Source organism: Neltuma alba, unplaced genomic scaffold (genome assembly GCF_004799145.2).
Source record: "Neltuma alba isolate B1F8T4 unplaced genomic scaffold, ASM479914v2 tig00013244_pilon, whole genome shotgun sequence".
Lineage (NCBI taxonomy): Eukaryota > Viridiplantae > Streptophyta > Magnoliopsida > Fabales > Fabaceae > Neltuma > Neltuma alba.
In genome coordinates, this window is record NW_021637540.1 from 1 (window position 1) to 24,195 (window position 24,195).

At 33.9% G+C, this 24,195-nt stretch overlaps 2 protein-coding genes and 1 pseudogene across 2 annotated transcripts; all 3 read right to left on the reverse strand.

Moving 5' to 3' along the window:
• Positions 1 to 11: 11 nt before the first annotated feature.
• On the reverse strand, positions 12 to 6,339 carry LOC114735666 (mediator of RNA polymerase II transcription subunit 15a-like; annotated as a pseudogene).
• A 10,586-nt stretch (positions 6,340 to 16,925) lies between these two features.
• LOC114735664 (uncharacterized) lies at positions 16,926 to 21,106 on the reverse strand. The gene is made up of 9 exons (XM_028923380.1): positions 21,007 to 21,106; positions 20,698 to 20,870; positions 20,320 to 20,408; positions 19,894 to 20,181; positions 19,519 to 19,577; positions 19,375 to 19,411; positions 19,198 to 19,269; positions 18,750 to 19,077; positions 16,926 to 17,264 (listed from the first exon to the last, which is right to left on the reverse strand). The coding sequence occupies exons 1-9, from the start codon at positions 21,104 to 21,106 to the stop codon at positions 16,926 to 16,928; spliced, it is 1,485 nt and encodes a 494-aa protein (XP_028779213.1).
• Positions 21,107 to 23,001: 1,895 nt separating this feature from the next.
• Positions 23,002 to 24,189, reverse strand: LOC114735665 (putative UPF0481 protein At3g02645; the record flags this gene model as incomplete). The annotated part of the gene is made up of 2 exons (XM_028923381.1): positions 23,002 to 23,722; positions 24,011 to 24,189. Coding segments are annotated over 2 exons (900 nt in total), but the record flags the coding sequence as incomplete, so codon positions are not given.
• Between the last annotated feature and the right edge of the window lie 6 nt (positions 24,190 to 24,195).

Sequence of the window (24,195 nt, forward strand, 5' to 3'; positions counted from 1 at the left end):
CTGAACCCAGATCAGCAACTTCCCAAAGCATTTAACTGCTTCATACTATCGTTCATGCAATCGGGAGATGATACAACATTCAAGGGCATGGCATTCACATAGCGCCTCATTCTCTTGGTTCCATTGTTTCCGTCTTGGTTGATGAAATTTCTTGCCTGAAGACGACATTTAGTCATGGCAACCAAATCCTCACCCACAGCAGCCCTGGATCCATTGCCTGGCGCTGATCCTGCTATCCTATCAATCATGCTAACCACTGAGCCAATGTCACTGACAGCAGCAGTTAAATCTTTAGATGACATTGATTTTACCTGGAATACAATCAAGATGTAAACTTGTTGATTTTTCTTTGTAAGATACTTCTCATAATCAGTAACTTCTAGGCATAGCAGTTAACTTTACTAACCGCTTTAATTAGGCGTTCAATAGGCTGCTCTGCATCTGCATCGGTTAACTTCGTAGAAGGGGCGGCCAAAGCATTACCATGAGCACCATCCGGACCACTGAACTCCGCTAGCAAAGGAGAAGGTGATATTCCAGGAGTCCCTATGGCAAGGGATTGAGCTGGCACCATTGCAGTTCCTGTTTGTTGATGTCCAATATTTGCAGCATTTGATACGGATGAGACAACGGAAATGGGTTTCTCAGAATCCCCTAGCATAGGAGATGGAGCCAAGGGAGGTGAAGGTGTAGGACCAACAAAGGTGAGTTAGCCGACTGCAGGGGGGTGGAAACTTTAGTGAGAGATGGAAGATTTTGCTGGTCAACCTGGGGAGAAGAATGTTGTGGAATCTGAGGAGATGCAGCCTGAAGGAGGTGGGTGAAGAAACAGCAAATGAACCCCCTGATTTAAACTGTTGATGGGGATAAGCTGAACGTTGCCCTGAGGGAAGATGTTGCTGGAAGGTCCCTTGCTTAACACCAACTACTTGTCTCATCTTAACATCGTTCATATCATTAATTTGGTGAAGTGGTGGCATTTGATGTGTCTGCATGTGTGCAGGGACCTGTTGCTTTGTTGCCTGTTGTAACTGCTGCTGGTGCTGCAGCAACTGCTGCCTTTGAAGCAATGGCCGCTGTTGAATATGTTTAAACTGTTGATTCTGTAACATCTGCGGTTCCTGTGGTTGTTTCAGTTGCTGGTGTTGAAGGATACTAGAAGCTGGCTGAACAGGTTTGGATTTTGTTGGAGCACACTACCCCCACCTTGCGATGATAAGGAGCTGATATTAGTCTGTGGAGGAGCACTCACAGAGTTTTGTTGAAGGGTGCTCACTCCAACATGTTGCAGGGAATTCACAGAACTTGAATCTAAATTGGTGCCAGGTTGCATAGAATTAATCATATTCTGCTGTGTGGTTGAGAGACCAGAAGTGGAAGGGATAGAATTATGCTGCAAGCTTGCCATATTATTCTGCGGCATTGTCACTGCAGAACTCTGTAAGTTTGTTGGTTGCATCTGAGAGTTTATTTGATTTTCATGTGACTGCACTTGAGTAAGCTGGGATTGTGGCTGTGATACCGGGTGCATATGAGGTGGAGGGAGTTGCCCTTGCTGCATAGAAGACATGGCTTTCCTAGGCCTATTCGAACTTATAAAATTTATGGCCTGCTTCTCATATAAAGCCATTTTTTCCTTAATACCAGGCACAATATTGGCCTTGGGAATCTGTAGAAATGCTATGATGCGCTCCAACATTACTTTGAACATCTTCAACTTCTCAAGCTGATCTGACTTGGGTTGACGTGAAAGGGCTTCATGCTGAAAGACAAAATCAGGGAGGTTAGATAAAGCTTCATAAAATGTATCGATTAATTATACACAGACTCAACGCAAATTAAAAGCTTTCTTTTGAGAAGAGGTGATGGGTTGATGCTTAGCACATGCTGCAATGGTTGAACAGGGCAAACATTATTCCAGAGTTGAAGCTACCACAGCCATCATAATTACTATGGAAAGGCTGCTTTATCCATGTAAGTTAAATTTTCTGAGTGTGTTTTGAACAAATAAGAAATCAAATAAAAAAAGAAAAATAATAAAAGTGAGAAGGAACGGATATCCTCCAAGGAAGAACAGAAAAGTAAACAAACATTGAAAAAATAAAAGAAAGCAAGAGATGAAATACCTGTGGAAGTTTAGCTGCAATTTTCTGGTACATTTCACTCAATTCTGGCAAGTATAATTCTCTCATGGACTTGATCTGTAAGTTGAAATCAACAGAAACAAAGGACCAAAACATTCAAAACTGAGAACTATGATGCAAACATATATTTTCATTCTTGTGAATGCCTCTTGTTTAAGCAAGGTTTCATAAATTGGAACTAAGTTTTGTGCTAACTTGAGGGAGGGTCCGAACCATTCATTTTGTCTAACCAAAAATTGACAACCAGGTCCTATTGAAGTATAAGACTGGAATGAGTGTGAAATTTTAATGTTATTTACCTCCTAGACTAATAATAAGTTCATTTTGTCACTTTGCTTTTGTCAACGATTGACTACATTCTGAAGTTCCAGCAATTTTCATGCAAAATGAAGTGATAAGAAAATTAGGATATTACCCCTTGGTACACCTCTTCTTGCCAATCATCTGCACCAGATTTTCCAGTCTGTGCAGTTGAATCTAGAGAAGCTACAATATAGTTATTTGATACACAAATAAGCATAAGGGGCTCAACAATTGGCATCTTTTTAAGAACAGGAAACAACAGATGAAAGAATAAATAGAAAGCTTGTTGAAATTCATTATCTCATAAAAGCAAAATGATAGAATGAAAGGCATAAATGCAATAACATACTTGATGAAGAATCTGGAAGAGTTCTTTGAGATTGATATAATTGCTTTTGTTGATCAAGTACATTTTGCTGTTGAAGCAAAGAACTCGGTGCCTGAAGCCTTTGCTGCATATCTCGTTGCAAGGGATTTGGCTGCTGCTGCTGCAGCTGTGCAGGCTGAGATTGTATCTGTGGCATCAATTGCTGCTGTGGAGGCTGTGACTGTGATTGCTGCCCTTGAGATTGTAATAAATTTGTTACATTTTGTTGTGATTGTTGCTGCACTGGAACCTTTGATTGCTGTAGCATGGGTGCAGCATGCTGACCAGTCTGCATGCCTGGGTTGCCAGACTGATTTGCAAGCAGCTGTTGTTGTTGTAACCCAGACACGTTACTTCCCAACTGTTGCTGATGTGTGTTGGAGAGATTGTTTTGCTGATTTATCAACTGCTGCTGTTGCTGGCGCTGCTGCAGGTTTGGAAGATTATTCTGCTGCCCAAGCAATCTCTGATGTTGCTGCATATCACCAGCATTATTCTGTTGCCCAAGTAGCTGAGGGTGTTGCATGCTTGTTACATTTGACTGTTGTGCTAGCAGTTGCTGCTGCTGCTGCTGCTGCGGAGGCAATATTGGCTGTTGAGTAATTGGGGTTTGTTGCTGGTTCATAATTGAAGTCTGTTGTTGCTGTTGCCTGATAACTGATTGGGAATGTTGCTGGAGCATGGGTTGTGTTGACTGTTGAGCATTATTAGCTTGCTGATTCTGCTGAAGGCTAGAAAGAGATGTTTGTGTGATCGAAGGCTGCATGACTGAAGATGTTTGCATAACAGATGGCTGTGAAGATTGCAATTGATTGGATTGCAGGTTTGGCTGCTGCTGGATGTGGGATTGCATAAGTGAGTGTTGAATGTTCCCAGGCTGGAGTTTATGGCTTGTAAATTGCTGTTGAAGCTGTTGCTTTTGGTAGAGATACGGCTGTGAATTCTGTGATTGCTGTTGCTGTTGGGGAACAACCTGCTGCCTTGGCGGCATCTGTCGCTGAGAACCACCAAACATATTATTCTGCATGTTGGAATTTGGGCCAACAACATTTTGGATAGGAGTCTGGCCTATATTGGATGCAGGAGGAGCAATGTTGTTTTGAATATTTTGAGATAGAAGCTGTTGACGCGGTTGGGACTGGTTAGGCAATGGAATAGCATGTGACTGCCCTGGATTGTGAACTTGAGACTGCATAGGAATTCCTATAATAATAAAAGAAAGAAAGATAGAGTTTATTAATCAAGTCAGAGGAACAAACTAACATGTTAACTTATATGAATCAAAACCCAAACATGAGAACAATATTTATAACAGGGAGATAGAGCAAGGTAAGGAAAAAAGAAACTGCAAATGTTTCTCTAATCAAAGTCAGGGACTCAGGAAATCACTTAAAAAAACAGGATGACAAGATTATATCAAATGCCTAACTGCATATATAGACTTTGGCACCAGATCAGTATTATTTCCCTGCCAATACCATTATTACATAGGAGGAAACCAAAATAATATTCATGCCAACCTGAATCCATAGGCTTGTTGCTAGGGCCACCTGCATTTGATTGCAAAGGGTTGACCATGGTATTCTGGGTTTTATTCTCCATTGTAAGCATCTTCAAAGATATCTTCCGAAGATAATCAGACTGAAATAAGGAAATAGCGCAGAAAGCAATCAAACTTCTGTGTTGGATATGTTAACAAAAGTAATATAAATGAACATGACAACTGTGAGAGTGAGATGCGTTGTTGGGACAAACCTGGCTTGTTGCAGCAGTATAAATCTTTTCTTCAAACCTTTGAGCAATTTTGCGCAATTCATGCAATCCGTCTTGACCAGAAACAGGAAGATGTCTCTTTAATGTATCCATTCTATAACATGAAAACACGACATACAGGTCAAATCAATTTACATTACCAAAGTGAGAGAATATTAATTGAAAATTACATTTTGTTGACAATTCTTTGACGTGAATCAGGTTGCAGTTGAGCTCTCCAATCACTTGTATCCATGGTGGATTCAGTGCCTTGTGTGGATCTCCAATTGGCATCCATCACATTTGGATTAACTGAAACACCAGAGAAAACACTCTAATCAAACCATGTTCTAAAAGGAAGCAAATAGAGGGAGAAGTTGTGCATCCATATGTACAAGAGATATTATATTTAATGAGCTATAACTAATAGAATTGACAGTTTGTTAGAGGTTCAGCTCACAATTCTGCCTTTAAATTGTAATAATTTATAGATTGTTCAACAAATGCAAGCAGCCAAAAAGAGGGAAACATAATCCATAGGGGTAATTGGAAGAGATTAAGTCTCAAAGGAGAAATATTTTGTTTCCTTCTTCTCTTAAGATAATAACTTGAATATGATGGAGAAAGGACTGAGGGGAACCATACTGTATATAGAGGCATGTGGTATATAGCGGTGAATTGGAAGATATCATGGTTATGATGTGTCTTTGTTATCCAAAAATAAAAGAAAAAGAAAATTCTCCTCCAGGAAAAATACAGAAGATTCACAGATAGTAGGCATGTCCATAAGCACTACTGGGTTTTCACATGATTATCTAAATCACATTACTTCACAGTTTTGGTTATGTCTATAACAGAAAACGTTCGTTAAACATGCCCAAATATTATGAATTTCCATCAAACCGTATAAGGTTCCACCATAGCCCCTTTCTTAGAGTGTCGTTACTTTACACTTTTCTCAGGAGTAATGATATGTGTCCGAAACAATAGAATGGTATTACAGTATTTCATTTGTCAAGGTGAGAATTTGACTGGTCTGTAATTTAACTAACGGTTCTCAAGCCAGTAATTTCTTTTAAAATACTACCTTGGTCAAAATTCTTCCCCGCCTCTAGTCTATCCAACCACGAGGAACCTACTCGTATTCGGACTTCTGTCTCCAAAGTCCAGGTACCTTAGCTTACTCCCTATAGTTTATACTCCTGATTCCTGACCTCTTCTCAATTCTACTCCAATTTCCAGTTTCAAATTCAATGAATACTGCTCATTGAATTTAATCAAGAGTACAATGACAATTGACAAATTAGATCCTTGCGAACCCTAAAAAGTTTCAATAATCATTCCAAACTTGAGTATGATTCTCTCCTTTTCCGCCTTCAATTAGCTTTATCCCCCCAATAACCAATGTACTTCAGCAAGATCAAAGCTTCTCCATAATCTAAGTGACTTCCAGTAAAGGAGCTTATACGCAATGGGAGAAACGAATCAATCTTTCACATGCGTATAAAAAACAAACAACCCAAAAATCGGAGAGAAAAATTCATTATCCCAGGAAAATCAAAATGAAATTTCTGAACGGAAATTATACCGATCATACCCTGGGAAAGATAAATACGAGGAAGCCAGAAGTGTGCGGAACAGACGCCACCACCGTAGTCGGCGGATGTCACTCGCGGTGGCGTGACTCGTGAGGGGTTCGCGTACCACGGGACTCCTCCGAAACAGAGCTTTTGGAAAGAAAGAAATATACAGAAGGCGAGACGACTTAAGAACACTTGACTCGAGGATAACAACCCACTTATATAGGCTTCAGAGGGAATCCGGATGATCGCTTTGCTTTCCAATTTCTCATCAAACAAGGGGACAAACGTCCATTGTCCGCCTCACGTGAAAGGAGGAAAAACTATATAGTACCGCTATGTGATTTTTTTTTTGGCCAACGAATACTATGTGTTTCTTTTTCTGGCCAACGAATACCCCTTTGTTACTTACAACTTTTTTTTTTTAACCAGCACTTTTAACATTTGTAATATTTCATCAGAATTTTCTCAAAAAAAGAATTATTAGTTCTGTCACAAATTTAATAATTTTTAACTTCATTTTTGTCAAATATACATATTTTAAAAATTAAATAACATATACAGAGAGATAAGGAAAAAATGGTAATAAAAAAATTACTGATATGCCTTATGATTAAGACGGAGCAACATTATAAATAAGACTAATTTTCTTTTGGTAAAAATTATGCTTGATTTCATTTTTTAAAATAAGCATAAGTATGCGATTAATATATCATATAAAGTGTTTTGGCAAAAAAAACCATATAAAATAGATAAATTTTTTTTTAAAGGATTAAAAAATTAATTATTTCCGTTATAGAAGAATCGCTATAAAGTCTCAATAAAAAAATGTAATCACTTAAAAAATCCCAACAACAACAAAGAAATGCATAATGACCGGTAATAAGAAATATACAACTACTCACTTATTATTAAAAAAAATTTAATTATGTTTTTTCTTGAGATCTCATGGTAATTTGGAAAATTTTCAATAAAGGACCTCTATGGCAACATAATTTTCATTTAGGACCAAACAATTTTGAAACTTCAATGCAATTTTTTGGGGACAAAATGAAATTAAATTGAGAAGCAAAATGTCTAGGTTAATTTTAATGTTTGAAGAAGAAAAGAAAAGGATCCGATAGGGTTCTACTCTTACAATAGAAATCAAATTTCCTCTACTGCATAAAAATTAGTTTGCGTTCTCTGTGCTTTGTTCTCTCAGCATTCTCAGCTTGCATTCTCTCGTCTTTGATGATTGTTATAATTATATTTGTTAGCATTCTCGTCTTTGATGATTGTTGTAGTTATATTTGTTAGCATTCTCTCATGTTTAACGAGAAGCTTTGCTCGTTGCCGCTGCTCTGGTAAGGAAAGCCTTCATTGTCATCATTGTTCTGGGGTAAGGAGAGCCTTCATTGTCGCCCCCGTAAGTCTTGGACAGGAGGCTTTGTTGTCGCCATGTTGTTTCTCTTTGTGCATGCAATCTCTTTTACTGCCTTTAAATTCGAAAATTTTTCCATACATCACTACGAAATCCTTCTCCATTTGTTGTATTGTAGATTTTACGGGTGTGGTTTGGGCCATTATGGAGTTCTGAACCACTCAAGAATTTTTTTTCTACTTTGATTTGAGCAAAAATTATTTAGTGGATTGAGTTTAAATTCACACCGTTAAGTGTTGAGAATGAGTTGCTTCTTTTGTGCATTTTCAATTCCCATCATGAATTTTATTTGGCCTGTAGAGCTTGTGACAAAATGGTAATCGCTAATTAATTATATAATTTTGAAGCTTGTTTCATTTGTCATCCTTTTTTTTTTTAGCTTGCCAAATTGATCTTATTCATTCATAGCATAAGCATTCTTATGTAGGCTCAGTTTATTTATACCCACAAATTAGTGTTCGCTTTTCGTACTGCAAGTTTGTTTATTTATTTTTAGTTGTGGATTGTAACTAATTTTTTTTAATGCCCTAAGGATCCATATGGTGGTAGGTTGAGGTTGCAAAAAAAAAAAAATCCTTGTTTTGATTTGTTGGAATTCAATGGGTGGAATAACTTATTGCCTTTTCTTTTCCAGATATGTAAAACTTTTAGAAATACTGCTAGTATTAGAAACTATAACGATACATAAATTCACAATAGGAACACATTCATTGCAAGTGGGTTAATTTAATTGAAAAAGTTCATGATAATTTACAAGTATGGGAGAAACTATTCATACATGGAAGTTGTGAATTTGCAATATATAAATTAATAACAGAAATACGTCTATTTGCAAGTGAGTTAATTTAATTGGAAAAGTTTTTAAAAATTTACAAGTGTATGAAGAATTATGAATAGCTGGAACTTGTGAATTTGGAACAAGGACACCAAAATTAACAATATAAATACGTCCATTCATAAGTGAGTTAATTTAATTGGAAAAGTTAATTATCTAGGAGGGGCTATTCATAACTAAAATTTACATATTTGCAATGAGGATATGTACATTCCATCAATTTGCAAGTAGGTTAATTTAATTGAAAAAGTTAAACATGATAATATAACAAGTCTAGAAGGACTATTCACCCGTGAAATTAGGCAACTTGCAATAGGATACACGCATTAATAATAAGAACTCGTCTATTTGTAAGTGAACTGGTTGAATTGAAAAAATTGAACATGATTTTTCACAAGCATGGGAGGGACTATTTATAATTGAAATTAGGCAATTTGCAACATGGATACACACATTAACAACAATAACTTGTACATGTATAAGTAAACTAATGTGATTAAAAAAGTTGAACATAATTATCCACAAGTGGAATTACAGCATTTGCAAGAACAATACATATATTAATAACAATAATATATCTATTTGCAAGTGAGCTAGTTGAATTCAAAAAGTTAAATATGATAATTCACAAGTCCCTCCCACCCTTATGGAAAATCATGTTCAACCTTTTCAATTCAACTAATTTACTTGTAAATGGACAAGTTTTTATTGTTAATGTGTGTATTCCTATTGCAAATTGCCTAATTCCACCAGTGAATAGTTCTTTTAGACTTGTTACATTATCATGTTTAACTTTTAGTTATATTAGCTTATTTACAAATGGACGAGTTTCTTTAGTGAATTAACTTATCTTTGATGCTAATTTTCTAATTCCAATTGTCCACAATACCCCACATACTTGTAAATTGGTGGGGAAAGACAGAAAATTAGAATTAATTGACATATAGCATACTTATAATATATATTCTCTAAAAAGGAAATTGTGAAAATTCTTTATATATAAATTTTAACACATTCTGAAGTATCTTAAATTACATCTCGAATAGAAAATATAGCAATTGTTATGCCGTTGCTTTCTTTTCGGCTGTGTCTTTATCTATTGAAGTAGTTTCATAACGGCAGCTGACTTTGTATTTCTTCTGTAAATAATGAGTTGCTAAACAACTTAGACCTTAGTGAAGTGTGTTGATTCTATGGCACAACAATAAGTACTGTCACTAAGTTTATATAGGTGCAACAATCATAACTCAAGATAATGAATGAAGTCATAAACATATAATTCATCAATTCCTACTATTGTATAATAATGCATGGTAAATTCGTAGCATGCAGCTTTCTTTCTTACTTAAATCCCAAACTTGTAAATACACTAATTGGTATGCACTAGTTCTCCTTGTAAATTCAACTTGTTAATGCATTAGCTCTCCTTGTAAATTACCTTACTTCAATTGTTACACTACTAAATAACAAATTGCTATAATTAACGACTTAGCACAGGAAATTCACAAAATCATATGAAATTGCAAGGGGTAAAATGAATTAGCCAACAACAAAAACATCACAAACAAGATAATCGGAAAGCATGAACAATTATATGAGCAAATATGGAGAGATACAAAAGACATAACATAATACCCATACCGAAAAAGACAGATAGTGAAATGTAGGTTGGGATATCTCTTTATCAAATCTCATATCTGTGTGTGTATATATATATATATTATAAAAGAGGCAGGCCATTGTTAGTTAACTCTGCTCTTCAATAATGTACATGAGAATAGCAAATTGAGAGAAGATAAAGAGACGTACCTTCACCAACCTTCTTTCTTGCATTTGGGTTTCGCTCTCTTCTTCTCCCTCTCCTTCTTTCTCTTTTGTTGATGGCTTCCAAGTTTTCTCTCTCGATTTGACCCTCCCTCTTGCTTTGTTTTTCCTCTAGTTGTAGAGCCTAGAACGCACCACAATAGTGACACCCTTAGCACCCAAGGACAGTGTCAATAAACCTCCTTCAGACGACCTCCGCAAGTTTTGAGAGTGAGAGAACCAGCACAATGGACGGCAATAAATCTTCTTTGGACAACTTTTCAAAGTGACAGAAGCACAAGATGGACAGTAAGTTTTGAGAGTGAGAAAGGAAAGAGTATGTGAGATTTCAGAGTGAGAGAGGAAAGAGTAGGAAGAATGGCCCTAATTTTCAGCCATCTTTTCTTTTCTTTTCTTTTTTACAAATTTTAGGAGAAACAGTTATTAGTGGCAATTATGTCTTTCTTATTTTTTAATTAATTTCATTTGGCTCCTTTGGTTCTGCGGTGAAATTTCAGAATTGTGAGGGGCTATTTGCAATTAATTAGCTATAGTGGTCCTTAATTAAAATTTTCCTTTTTCTTAGTTATGCGGATTAATTTTTGGGCAAATTTCACTGTAGGACCGCACAAGACAATTAATGTCAAAAAGCTCTCAAAACTTTCTGAAATCTCACTGCAGGACCAAGGGGCCAATCTGATATTAATTCCACAAACGAAATGACGCCACTACCCTTAGCATCAGGTGAACCAGTCCACATGTGAACGGACTGATTCCACGTGTGAATATATGTATTTATTCTGCAAATTGGCTATTTCCCCTTGCAAATGTGCTCTCCTGCACTTTTTCCCTCACGGACGCATGCATCAGGTGAACCAGTCCACATGTGAACGGATTGATTCCACATGTGAATATATGTATTTATTCTGCAAATTGGCTAATTCCCCTTGCAAATGCGCTCTTCCGCACTTGTTCCTTCACGGACGCATGCATCAGGTGAACCAGTCCACATGTGAACGGACTGATTTCACGTGTGAATATATGTATTTCATCTGCAAATTGGCTAGTTCCCCTTGCAAATACGTCTCCCACACTTGTTTCCTCACGAACGCATGCATCAGGTGAACCAGTCCACATGTGAACGGACTGATTCCACATGTGAACATATGTATTTATTTTGCAAATTGGCTAGTTCTTATTGCAAATGCACTCTCCCGCACTTGTTCCCTCCTACTAGGGGCAGTGGCGTCATTTCATTTGTGAAATTAATATCAGATTGGCCCCTTGGTCCTGCAGTGAGGTTTCAGAAAGTTTTGGGAGCTCTTTGAGATTAATTGTCTTCTGCGGTCCTACAGTGAAATTTTCCCTTAATTTTTTTCCCTAAAATGTTCTTGTTGTTAATGTTTAAACTTTTATTTTAATGGTTGGCAAAAGAAACTTTATTTTAGCGACCTTTATTGAATGTGATTGATTTATTAAATGTTCCTAAAATGGGTAGAATTCATGGTTAAAAAAAGAAGTAGAGTTTACTGATAGGGTGTTTAGGTAGAAACCAAATCATAATTTTAAAAATAATTTTATAAAATAAGTATGTGTGAGAAATTTTGTTTCGATTTTCATAAAACAAAACTTTTTTAAAATTTTTTTATCCCATCTAGGCACCTCCTATATCTAATATCGAAATTGGTAATTGTTGATTTATTGCTTATATGTGGTGAGACTAAAAGAAAGAAGAGTTATTTATCACGGACACAGTTTAATATATGGAACCACAACATTAAGAAAATGTCTTAACTCATCTACAACCGCTGGCTTAAAAATTAGATGTTATAGATCATATTAAATGGCCTACTTATGTTTAGAAATGACCATACTTGAATTAAAGTTATTTGATGATACCAAATATTAACATACGTATTTTTCTTTTGAATTATGGGAATAAATTAATATTCATTTAAAATTTTAATATAAATTATAGAATTTATAGCAATGTATAAGTAATAAACCATGAATTATAGTTATAATTTAATAAAAAAATTATATTTATTTTCCTATGCACTGTATAAAGTCTAAGACGAGCTCAATTGCAGCCGCCACTTCTCTTTTAAAATATCTAACATTTGAAGTTCCATACACAACTCAATAAAGTCATTAAATCATTAGAATTAGAGTAAAATTTAATTTCATTTGACTAGGTTAAATATTCTAATTAAGGGAGAGAATATTGATTTGACTTATGATTATATTATTATTAATGGAGGCTTAAAAAAGTGTACAATAATGAATTAATATTCATTGAATGCAATTATTTAAGAAAATGACAATTCCAAAATAACTATAATCAAGATTGTATATTGTCTTTTTTTTCCCCCTCAGGAGGGCAACGAGCATCTTTTGGTGTACATAGACAAAATAATTTTCAACATTATGTATCCTATAAAATGATTGAAATTTTCCCCAAATATTTGTAAGTTTTTTAAACCATAAGGAGTATACTCCCTTGATAACAAAAACCACCATATCCTATTCTTAATATAAGTACTAAATAAATAATTTGAGAAGATTAAAAAAATTAGTTAAGTTAGTTAATTATAACAAATATGTGTTGACTTCCTTAAACTATCTGATTTAATCATGTGTATTGAAATTAGTTTTTTAGCTGGACCCATTACAATCAATAAGGATATTTTAGAGAAAATATTATAAAATTAAAAGATAAAATGGAATAAGGTATTATATTTAGGGCCTGTTTGGGTAATATCCTAAACCATGGTTTGGATAAAAAGTGCTTCTGATAACAGTTATCATATTAATTTATACCTTTTTTAGTAATTAGCATATATAAAAAGTGCTTCTGATAACAGTTATCCAAACACTCTATCACTTGTTCACAAAATCTATTCTCCAGTAGTTATTCTCCAAACTATGATTTGGTTTTATCCAAACACTTTTTTAGGATCAAATCTAACTCTTAACTAACTTTTACATTAAGTTTTTTTTTTTTAATACACTAGAGCTAAAGAATAGACACATTTCAATTTTGAACATTCAACTACTCAAACAAGGGAGAGTAATTGGTTCCTTACATTATGGGATTAGGTCCAATAGAAGGAGTTCACCCTTCACATAGTGAACAGAGGTTTGAATCCTTATTAAGAGAGGAACCAATATTTAATATTCGATAGTATTTTGAATAAGATTATTTTTAATATAGAAAAGAGACAAGAGCTCCAATGACACCCAAATTTAAGTTAGCGATCATGATTTCTTCTTCTTACTTGTTTTTGTCGATTATCTAATGGCTTCACCTTTATCTTCGTCAAAAGACCCCCACCAGTTACAGAACATTCATTCACATATTCTTTTTTAATGCTTTGGTCTCCATTGTCCCCCAAAACGCTTTAATCTTGATCAGTCCCCCGCATTCTCGTTTCTTGATTTGACTTCCTTTCTTCAGCCTAAATTAAGGACATTTATGTCTTCTTGCTTCAGCCATGATGCCCCTGGATCCTTAAAACCAAACTCAAGGGGCCTTAGAGCTAATAACTTTACAATGGGGGGTATAATGAGTAATTTTCCCTCAACTTTGTTGAACCAAGAAAACAACACTGTTGCATTAGATTCCCGTCAATTTCATAACATCCAGTGATCGTGATACGTACGCCAATTTTGTACTATTTGCAGGCGATAAGTCCCCCTCTGTATACACTATTCTAATAAGTCAGTTTGCATGCGATAAACCCCCTTCTCAGTATACATTATTCGAGTGCCATTTGTAAGACAGAAAAAATATATTTTTAAGTCATGTTATTTAATTTTTTTATATGAATGTATAATTTTAACATTCATTTATTATTATATATATTTCTATGTTTCTTGTATCTAATTTATATTAAATAAAAATAAAATTAAAAAGTTATTAAATCTTAAGACAAGGTTAAAATTTTTTAAAAGTTTTTTCTAATTCTGCTAAAACATATTGAAAATATTTTATAAATATGAACAGAACAAGAAAGAAGTTGGCAAAAAAATAAAAAATAAAAAATAAAAATAAATTTTTAATAAAAAATTATTATTTTACCTATAGATTGTCATTTTCTTAATATATATATTAAATAAGAAAAAAAATTGAAATTTGTTAAATTTTAAAGCATAATTAATGAGGTTTAATATTTTTCATAGTTTTGGTCGGATTTGTTGATAGTAACTTATAAATAAAACAAAATGAGTATATAATTTATATTTTGAAAGTATAATTTCTAATAATATTTCAATATGTTTTTAGAAATTTCAAGGGTTAATTTTAAATCAAATACTATTTTTTTAAAAAAGAAAAAAAACCATATACTCCAATGCCTTCAACGGACATAAACATTGCCTTGTATAAGAACTCACCTCATTTTTAAAAAAAAAAATATTAACAAAAAAAGTTAAAAACACGACCGCAGAAATCACTAACAAATATAACAAATAAAAAAATATAATGGTTGTGTAATAAGCTTTTGGGAAACAAAATAAATAAGCTTTTTGAAAAGCCTGGTAGTGTAATCAACTTTTTCTTCATACATTAAATAAAATAAATAAATAATGAATAATTAACTAACCAGAGACAGCGAATGCATGTACATTGCATATGCCATAGAGGATTTTACATATGTGTCCCTATGCGAAAGGTTGGAATCCTAAATTATTTAAAAGCGAGGAAGAAGACGCGTAATAATAACATGACAAGAAATGGCTTCTTTACACCATTAAACCGTTAAACGAACTTCTCTACAGGCAAAAGTAATTTCTTGGGTTAAAATGTTGTTAATGGCTTCTTTACACCACCATCAGTGTGTTTGGAATCACAGCTGAAGGCTCAAACGAGCTTCTCCATAGGAAAAAGTAACTTTTAGAGTTAAAATGTTGTTTGGATTGACGTTTTTATAATCAGACTTTTGAGGCTGGATGAACTTTTTATTGCTTTTCATGAGACGGCGCGGCTGGAGACGTGACTGGGAGCATTAACTATGTTTTAGCCTCTTTCTACGTGCCTTTTGTATCATGTATTTGTGGCTGTAAAAAGACAAAGACAGAAGTGCTGCGTCCATGTACTATTTTAATTTATATATACTTTTATCTATTAAATATATCTAATTAAGTATTCTCTCTGGTTTAAAAAATAACAAATTTTATCCATTTACATTTATTAAAAAATTACTTAAAGTCAGTTGAAACTAATAAATATATAAGGCACGTATTTTTTTCCCAAATATATTCTTATTAATAAAGAGAATAAATAAAATATGTAATAAATGAATCAAAGAAGAAAGAGAATATATGAGGACAAAGTTTGAAAAAGCTCATTAAATACTTAAACAAAAGTGAATATTATCTTATAAAAAAACCCAGCTCTTCCAACAAAGTTCATTTTATATTTTGAACAGTATTTTTCAATTTCTTCCTAATAAATTAATTTTTTATTTATAATAATTTTATTTTCAATATTTCTTTTGCAATTGTCACATTATATACATATAATATCAGATATGTATTACTTAATAAAATTTATATCTTTTTATGTTATTTTACATGTAAACTTACTTTTTTATTAATTATTCAAATAAGTTTCAGCTTCTTAAAATGATTTTTCTTTTAAAAAACCAATCTAAACATAAATCACATTATACTACTTGACTTTTGTCTAATTTGATTTTTACAAAAGTTATATCGAAAAAAAGTAACTTCTTCAATAGCAAATCTAAACACACTCATCATGTAGAAAAGATTGAATTTGATTATTGGAATTTATTAACTTTTAAAAATACAAATCAACATATGTATGTATGTATCATTGATATTTGATTAGAATGGTTTAAAACTACAGAAATAACAACAATAAGTTTTATCCTGATGTCATTATGTTTTATCAATAACCAAATCTTTAAGTAAAAAATCTTATTCAATAACCTCTATTAAGTGTTCATGCCGTGAAAAAATGTCAATTGAAAGAGACTTAAGTTCATTTTTAAGTTTTATTTTTAATATTTTATCTAATCCTTAATATAAAAACTACTTAATTAATTTGGGTATATTAAAAAGATTATATAAATTACCACCTCTGGTCCTTAATATAAAATTCGTTTGACTTTTATTTTGGTTCTAAATATAAAACCTTAATCCACTTTGTCTTTTATATTTATACTTTTTTTTTTACAAAGTAGTCCTTGTAATAATGGTTACTCTAGCTAGTATACTTTTTTAGTAAGGATATTTTAGAAAAGTCAACACCTATTTATTACAAATAACTAACTTAACTAGTTTTTTTAATTTATTCAAATTAGTTAACTGGCTCTTATATTAAGGGTAAAAGGTAGTAATTCGTTATAACAAATGTAAGTTGATGTCCCTAAAATATTTCAGTCTAACACTAGATTATATAAGTTTATAAGTTAGGTAAATTAGTTTGAGAAGAAAAGTAATAAATATGAAACACAAATATTGAGATTTTATATTTAGGATTAAATTCGAACCCTCAATTAATTCTTATATTAAAAAGGGTGGGAGAATGTATGATGCAAAAAAATTGACTCCACCATCATTTATCTATCTTCTTTGGCTTTTGAAAAAAGTCATCCGAATGAAAGATTCACAGAGAGTATGCTATATGCAGACATATACCCATGTATATTCAAATTTAATGTTCTCTTGATGATACAGAGAATATATATTATGTTTATCGGAAATTGTATGAAGACATTTGACGGTGTCTCTGTCTAACAAAAACCGACCACAAGATGACAGAGAAGAGAAGTGCAATTGAGAGCAACAACAAGCCAATGAGGATGAAACCAGAGAAGCGCCTCATGGGAGGGCAATATTGCTCACTGATTTCATCAAATATTTCTGCAACAAAGGTGCAATCTATCAAGTCAATCAGCTTTGGACCATTCTGAGACAGTGCATTGCTCACATTTACAGCCATCATCAGTTGTTCGTACAAATTGGGTGTCAGTCTTCCCACACTGCTGCACCCACCATCTTGGGATGTATTGCACACAAAACTTTCATATACCTGCTCATTATCAGCCACATTCTTTATAAGAATTTTGTATAATCTCTTGTTTTCACATTGGATAAAATCAGATTGGATAAGAGGTATATGTGTGTGTGTGTGGAAAAGGCCTACAGGTTCTATGCCTTAAGGTTTTGGATCAAGATGTAATATCGAGATCACTCAAAATGCATTTGATTTCACCAATGTTTAATATTGACCTAGGATTTGTTTTTATGTTAGTGTTTAAGTATGAGTTGCTAGGGAGAAGAAGTCTCACGTCAGATAAAATTAAACCAGATAAGGAGCATATATATGTGGGAAAGACCTATGGTCCCCCTTTGGTACCCAAGTAATATAAGCAATTTCTCATACCGAATATTTTTTTAATAGATTTTTTCACTTTCAATCCTAATCCCTATGTCTCATTCTCAATGCTTTGTACCAAACAAGACGTATAAATTTAGTACCTTAAGTTTTGGATGAAGATGTAATGTTGAAGTTACTCAGAATTCATTAGAGGGATGCTCAAATGATGGTTGATGAGTCTCATGCTCTCATCTTGTTATCTCTTTTCAATGATTCATGTTCTAAATTAACTTTCATATAATTCAAATCAAACAAAAGCACCTTTCATTAGGGCTGAGCAATGGGCGGGGTGGGCTAACCCGAAGGTTAGCCCATAGCCCGCCCATTTATTCATAAATGGGCATGGACTAATCCATAACCCAGTAGTAGCCCATTTAGCCCGTATTAAATGGGCTACGGGGCAGCCCGTTTGGGCTGACCGGGTTACGGGGTAACCCATTTATTTTTTTTAATTTTTTTTTCAGTATAGTTATTTTGTATATATAACCTTATGAAGCTGTCAATAAATTTTACATGCCAAATAGCAAATCAAATATGAAATAACATCAATCATATTCAATCACACAACCTCACTTAGATTCGCAAACAATTAAAGTCTGATAAAATCATAAAAGTAGTCACCAATCATAAAGTCTCATAAACTTTGAAAATTCCAACTTTTACCTAAAGGATAAAATAAAAGCTTAGACAAGCATGAATGTTTGATAAAAGATGAATGAGTAACAATATCATCAATTAAATGAAGAATAAAAATATTTTTAAAAACTTAAAACTTAAACGGGCGGGTATGGGCAGCCCAATACCTTGCCCATAGCCCAACCCGTTTAATGGGCTACCCCGCCCATTTAAGCCCGCCCGTTTATAATCTCTTATTTGGGCTAATTGGGCGGGCTTAAATGGGCAAAAATTTCATGGGTCATGGGCGGGCTAGCGGGTAATGGGTTTATTGCTCACCCCTACCTTTCATATTCATTTGTTGGTCATAATAATGGTTTCGATAGATATGGCCTTTTAGTTTCTTCTCAATCACATGTTTGAGTTCATAAACTAGGTTATGAGACCAATGTTAAGTTTTCTATAGGTAGCTCAATTTATGCGTAAGTTGAAACTGCTAAATAAAACAAAATATGCAGTTACCTGAGATGCATTATCTAAGGGGACTTCTTCAGGACCACATGATCGTTGAGTCATGTCAGAATTGAATGGATTGCAGAGGAGAGGCAAAGTAGGACCAGATTGATTGTATGAAGCCGACGGTGGCGCACCGGGGGGCGGATCAATGTTGGCTATATTTTTGACAAAATCATCAACCATATTCACCATCTGGAATGAGGTGTTTCTGGTTATGTCCAGTGCTTTCTGAGCTGTAGGTCCATCCACACAAGGAATGACCTCACTCAGAGATGTACGGTCCTGGGGATGTTCTAGCCATTCCTCTATTGCAACGCATGTGTCTCCTACCCCACTATATATATGTTTATAGTTTCATAAACAAAAGAAATGAATTAATCAGCTTTTTCTACTTAATTACAGCTTTAAGACTTGGAAATAGAATGTTGTGTCAACAATAATGAATGGGACTCACTTTTTAACAACTAAAGATATAGCACTCAGTATTAGAGTTTTTGTGACAAAAATCCACCCAATGAAGAACAGGCTGCAAAATTTTAGTATTTTACACTCATATCAGGTTCTGTGTAAGTACAATGTGTACATAAGTATAGAAAGACAAAATCAAATTAAATGGAACAGTGTCACTTACAAGTAGACAATGCCTCTCCAGCCGCAAACTGAGAATACTGCAAAAATAATTAGAACCATAGAATGATATGAGCCAAAAAGATTCTGTGTTGACAAGAGAAATAATGAATTCATTAGATGAAAGGGTTACTATATATATACTTACTGAAGCCAATGAATGCCAAGAAGAGCATCACAGCAGTAACAACTATAAGAACATAGCTTCTGCAGATAATAACCACTGTTTAGCTTAAAATCCTATATATATAGGGTTAATACTATTGTTGGTCTTTATAGTTTGATCGAATTTTGATTTTAGTCTTACAGTTTCATAATTTTTTGGTTTGAATTTAACAAATGGTCTTTATACTCTTAAATTTAGATCAAGTCCTTATGAAATTGTAGGAACCAAAATCAAAATTGGATCAAACTATAGGAACCAACGAAGATATTAACCCATATATATGTGTGTGTAAAATCTTACTCCTGATCATGGGTGTGTGCACTATATAATATATTATATGAAGAAAGGTTCACTCACAGGGCACTGAGAAATTTGTCTGCTTGTGAGATAAAATTCTGCAGAATGACCCTGGGATTAGAACTTGAATTACTATGCACCAATTCACGAAACTGTTCAATGTTCCTCTCATATTCTCCTGGGAGAGAATATGCACCCACTGCTAACTTCATAGCCCCATCAAGATTATTCAACACGCCGTTCAAAAGATCAAGCACATCACTTATTTTTCTCCCAACATTATCTATCACTGCGTCTGTAGCTTTCTTAAAGTTCCCTTGTCCAGTGTAAAGCATAGCCCCTCCAACTCTGAAACCAATATCAATATACCACTTAACCCTAAGCATATATATACATATGTTTCCAAACTCTCACAATATAGTGAAGTTAATAAGAAATAATTAAGGTTTTTAGAGTACCCTACATAGCCATGAGTAAGAAGAGAACAAGGCAGATGAGAGATCCCCAATAAACTGTTCGAGAATAACTACTGCTTCTTCTATTGTTCTTGCAGCAGCAGCAACAGCAGCAAAGAGCTATGAGGAAGAAGATGATCCCACCCAAAAACCATACGACTGCAACATATAGTGGTGGAGCACCAGAATATAGCAGAGACTGTACAGAAAACCAGAAAGGATAGGGAACGAATGAAAATGATCATTTTTGTCATCAAATATCAAATAGTTTAATATATAATTCTGCAATGTGAAAATCCATGTTACATTCCTCAAACTTTATACATATAATCTTGTCCTGAATACAAAATGGTTAGATCAGCTGTAACATATATTGGGGAGATATAAAAATTAAAGCTTTATCACTCACCGCATAATAATGTGAATCAATAATATTCCAGCCACCCTCATAGTACTGGAAATGATTGGCAGGGTCAATCCTGCGAGTTCTTCCCGCAGCTAACATGAAGGTTGAGTTATTATTACTCGCATTAAACTGATTCCTTTCTCTCTTCCACGCAATGATGGTTTCATCGTCATCCTCTAAACACAACGTTTGTTTAATTTAATACAAAAATTGGTTTAATAATATGGCAGAAACAATCAAGTTTTCTGCAGATTCTAAATGCATGGAAATGAGTACGTACGATGATGATAATAATGATATAACCTGCGTTACCTTCAGCATGGGAGGGTGAGAAGAATGTTGGTGAAAGAATAAGAAAAATGATTGAGATGAGAAGAAGAGGATGAAGTCTGAGATTGAGACCCGTCGTCATATTGAGTTTCAAATTATGGGAAATTCATGAGATTGTGATACACACACACGCACATATATATGTATTGTTCCCAAAGCGCAAAGATAATAATTAATAATGATGATGATGCTAAAACTGCATATTTGAGATTGGGAACAAATCGCAAATAACTAGAGATAGGGTGATTGTTGATATTATAGCGACATTGCAGGTGGTTTGTTCAGAAGTTTAATTTCCCAGGATGGAAGAAAGAGGAGGAGGCAATAAAGAATATGAAGAAAACAATAACCTCAGTGAAAAAAGAAGAAAGAACCAGAAACGAAAAGCTGTATATACGACACTATTACTATATTTGGATTGTGCAAATTTCAAATGTTCGTTAGGCTTCATCAAACCCACAGACTTGGGTTCTCTATTTTAAAACCTTTTTGTTTAGATATCTTATATATTAATTTTGCACAATATCCGGAAAATTTTGACTTATTAGTCAAAACAAACGGGAAAAAAAAAATCGTTCCTCCTTGATACGCAAGGATACAAAAAAAAATTGTTCCGAAAACATATTAAGAGAGTGAATAATTGAGGGTTGTAGGCTTTACAGAAGAAAAGTGTAATTTTCTTTCACCCAAAAAAGAAAAGAAAAGAAAAGTGTAATTTTCTACCATAAATGTCATCATACCTAACTACTTAAATAAATATTACTCCTCCTGTGCTAATTATAAGAGATATTTACAAGCCGCTGAATATAGGATTTTTATCTATTTTATTTTTAATATTTGTCATTTTTCAAAATTAATTTACTTAGATGTATAAATTAATATCTAATATCTAATATTATATGGATATTTTAAGGAGATTATCAGGTCATATTTATTATAATTAAATAATTTAATTAGCTTTTTTAATTTACCCCATTTGGTTAATAAATAAACCTTGCTAGGTTTGATCCTTAATAATTAGTCTCGGTGCAAGTAATAAACTTGGTTAAAAGGAACTTGCCTTCAACATTCTAGAAAAAATTAGTTTATGTTGTTAACAGGATATATAACCTTGGCCTTGGAAAATAAGAGAATCATTTTTAAAAAAAAAACTTTTCTTTTTGCATTTTACAAGATAAAATTTCCTTACATTTCTATTATAGTATAAAATCATTTTAAATAAACTAATCCAAGTACAGAAATAAATTATTTGAACCCATCCCACTTAAGATCTCTTTGAACTTTTCCTCAACTTTTGCAATGCTTGTAATGATTACAACTCACAAGCACTTAACCACAGCACATTTATCCATATGACTCATATTATTAGGCTTAATTTTTTTGGATAGGCCTAATTAGACGTTTAATTAACTACTATATTATTAAATATATTATTAAACATGAACTTAATAGCAAGTTGCCAAGTTCTATTATTGAATAATATAACCAATTTATTAGCCTCCACACGAAATACTACATGAGACCCACATGAGTATTTAAAATATAAAATTAATAAAGAGTCACACTGTTTATTAATAAGTCATGAATTATTATGCGTTGCTTTTAATCTGGCTTTCTCCATACACTTCATTGAGCTTTCTTCAGCATTGTTTTATTCCTTCACTAATTTTTCACATATTTCTATAGGGTTTAAATTTTAAAAAGATAATTACAAATTTTGAAAAGCTTTTTTTTATTTTATATATAGACACATCATATTTTTTTCCAATTCATTTTCAATCAAAGGTAAGTGCACATACAATATCTCACCAAAAAGAAAAAATACACCAGCGTCAACTGAAAATCTCAACAAGTTATCAATCACTTAAGTGGAGAGTCAAAATTCACAAATCAAATAGTCAATGGCTCGATGCACTTCTCTTTCAGAACCCACAGCCACTTAAACACAAGCTTGAGGAAAGCTGCTTCACTCCAAACTCAACCCAAGAAAACAAGAAGAAGAGAAATTTCATCAGTATTATCCACCTGAAATATGCGACTGCAAGTATAAACAGAGCAGAAGGCTTGCAAGGTCATCAAGAGCAAGAGCAAGATGGCAGCCAGGAATGTGAAGCACTGCCATGAACTGAACACATAAAGCTTCATTAATTTCCAAGCTTTCACCTTTAATCTTCCATTATAGTACTTGTTCACATCTTCAATGGCTTTGTCCAAAAATGCCACCTTGGTCAATCTTATTGAACTGTTCATCCCGTTCCACATATTAGCAGCCTCCTCATCGCTCTTCAAGTGGTTCAGAACAATCCCTTGTGCTCTTAGTATCTTCACATCCTCCTCAGAATCTGTAATCCCGTTCATCAGTTCAGTGTACCGTGTCAAAACCAACGGACCTGATGCTGCTGATGCTTCATATGCAACTAAATTTCTCAACACCACCTCAGTATTGACGTCTAGACTAATGGTGGGAAGGTGAAATGTGCGCGTTTTTGCATCAAAATTAATGCTTGATATGCCTTTATTTGTGGGTAAGAAACCAACCCCTGCGTCTAAGAGTTCTGAAACTGATGGAATAGCAATTTCCTCCACTAATGGTGGTTTATTATTGAGACTATTTGAGCTCGAATCCCCATTTTCTGGGTTTTCTTGTTCTTTATCTAGCAAGGAAAAGAAGAAGGATTCAACAGGCACTTTAAGAATTCTAAGTCCAGGAAGGTTGGAAATGACTGTCCAAGGCAACTTAACGATGAATCTCAGAGGTCTAGATAGCAGTACCTTCTTGATCAGACGTATTGGCCCTTTGTTTATGTTTGAAAGCACCTTCCAGAGCTCACTTATGAATCTCTTTACATAGTTTGGATTTGGGGTTGATTTTTCATCCTCTTGCTCTTCTTCAAGTTGAACCTCGTCAACTTCGACTATATCAGATTGTTGTTTTTCAATTTGGGCACGATCATGTCATAAAAAGAAATCTAACAGGTGAGCGCACCCTGAGACTTGGACATTTGGATAATCCTCCATCAGCTTGAAAGGAGAAAGTTCTTTGAACAATCCTACGGCCATTGAAAACAGTAAGTCGTCTGCAACTTCTAACGATGTGAACTTGAACTCCAACATCTCTCTCAGAACAAACAAGGGAAGCTGATTCTCAAGCATTACTATGTCTCTCAAATT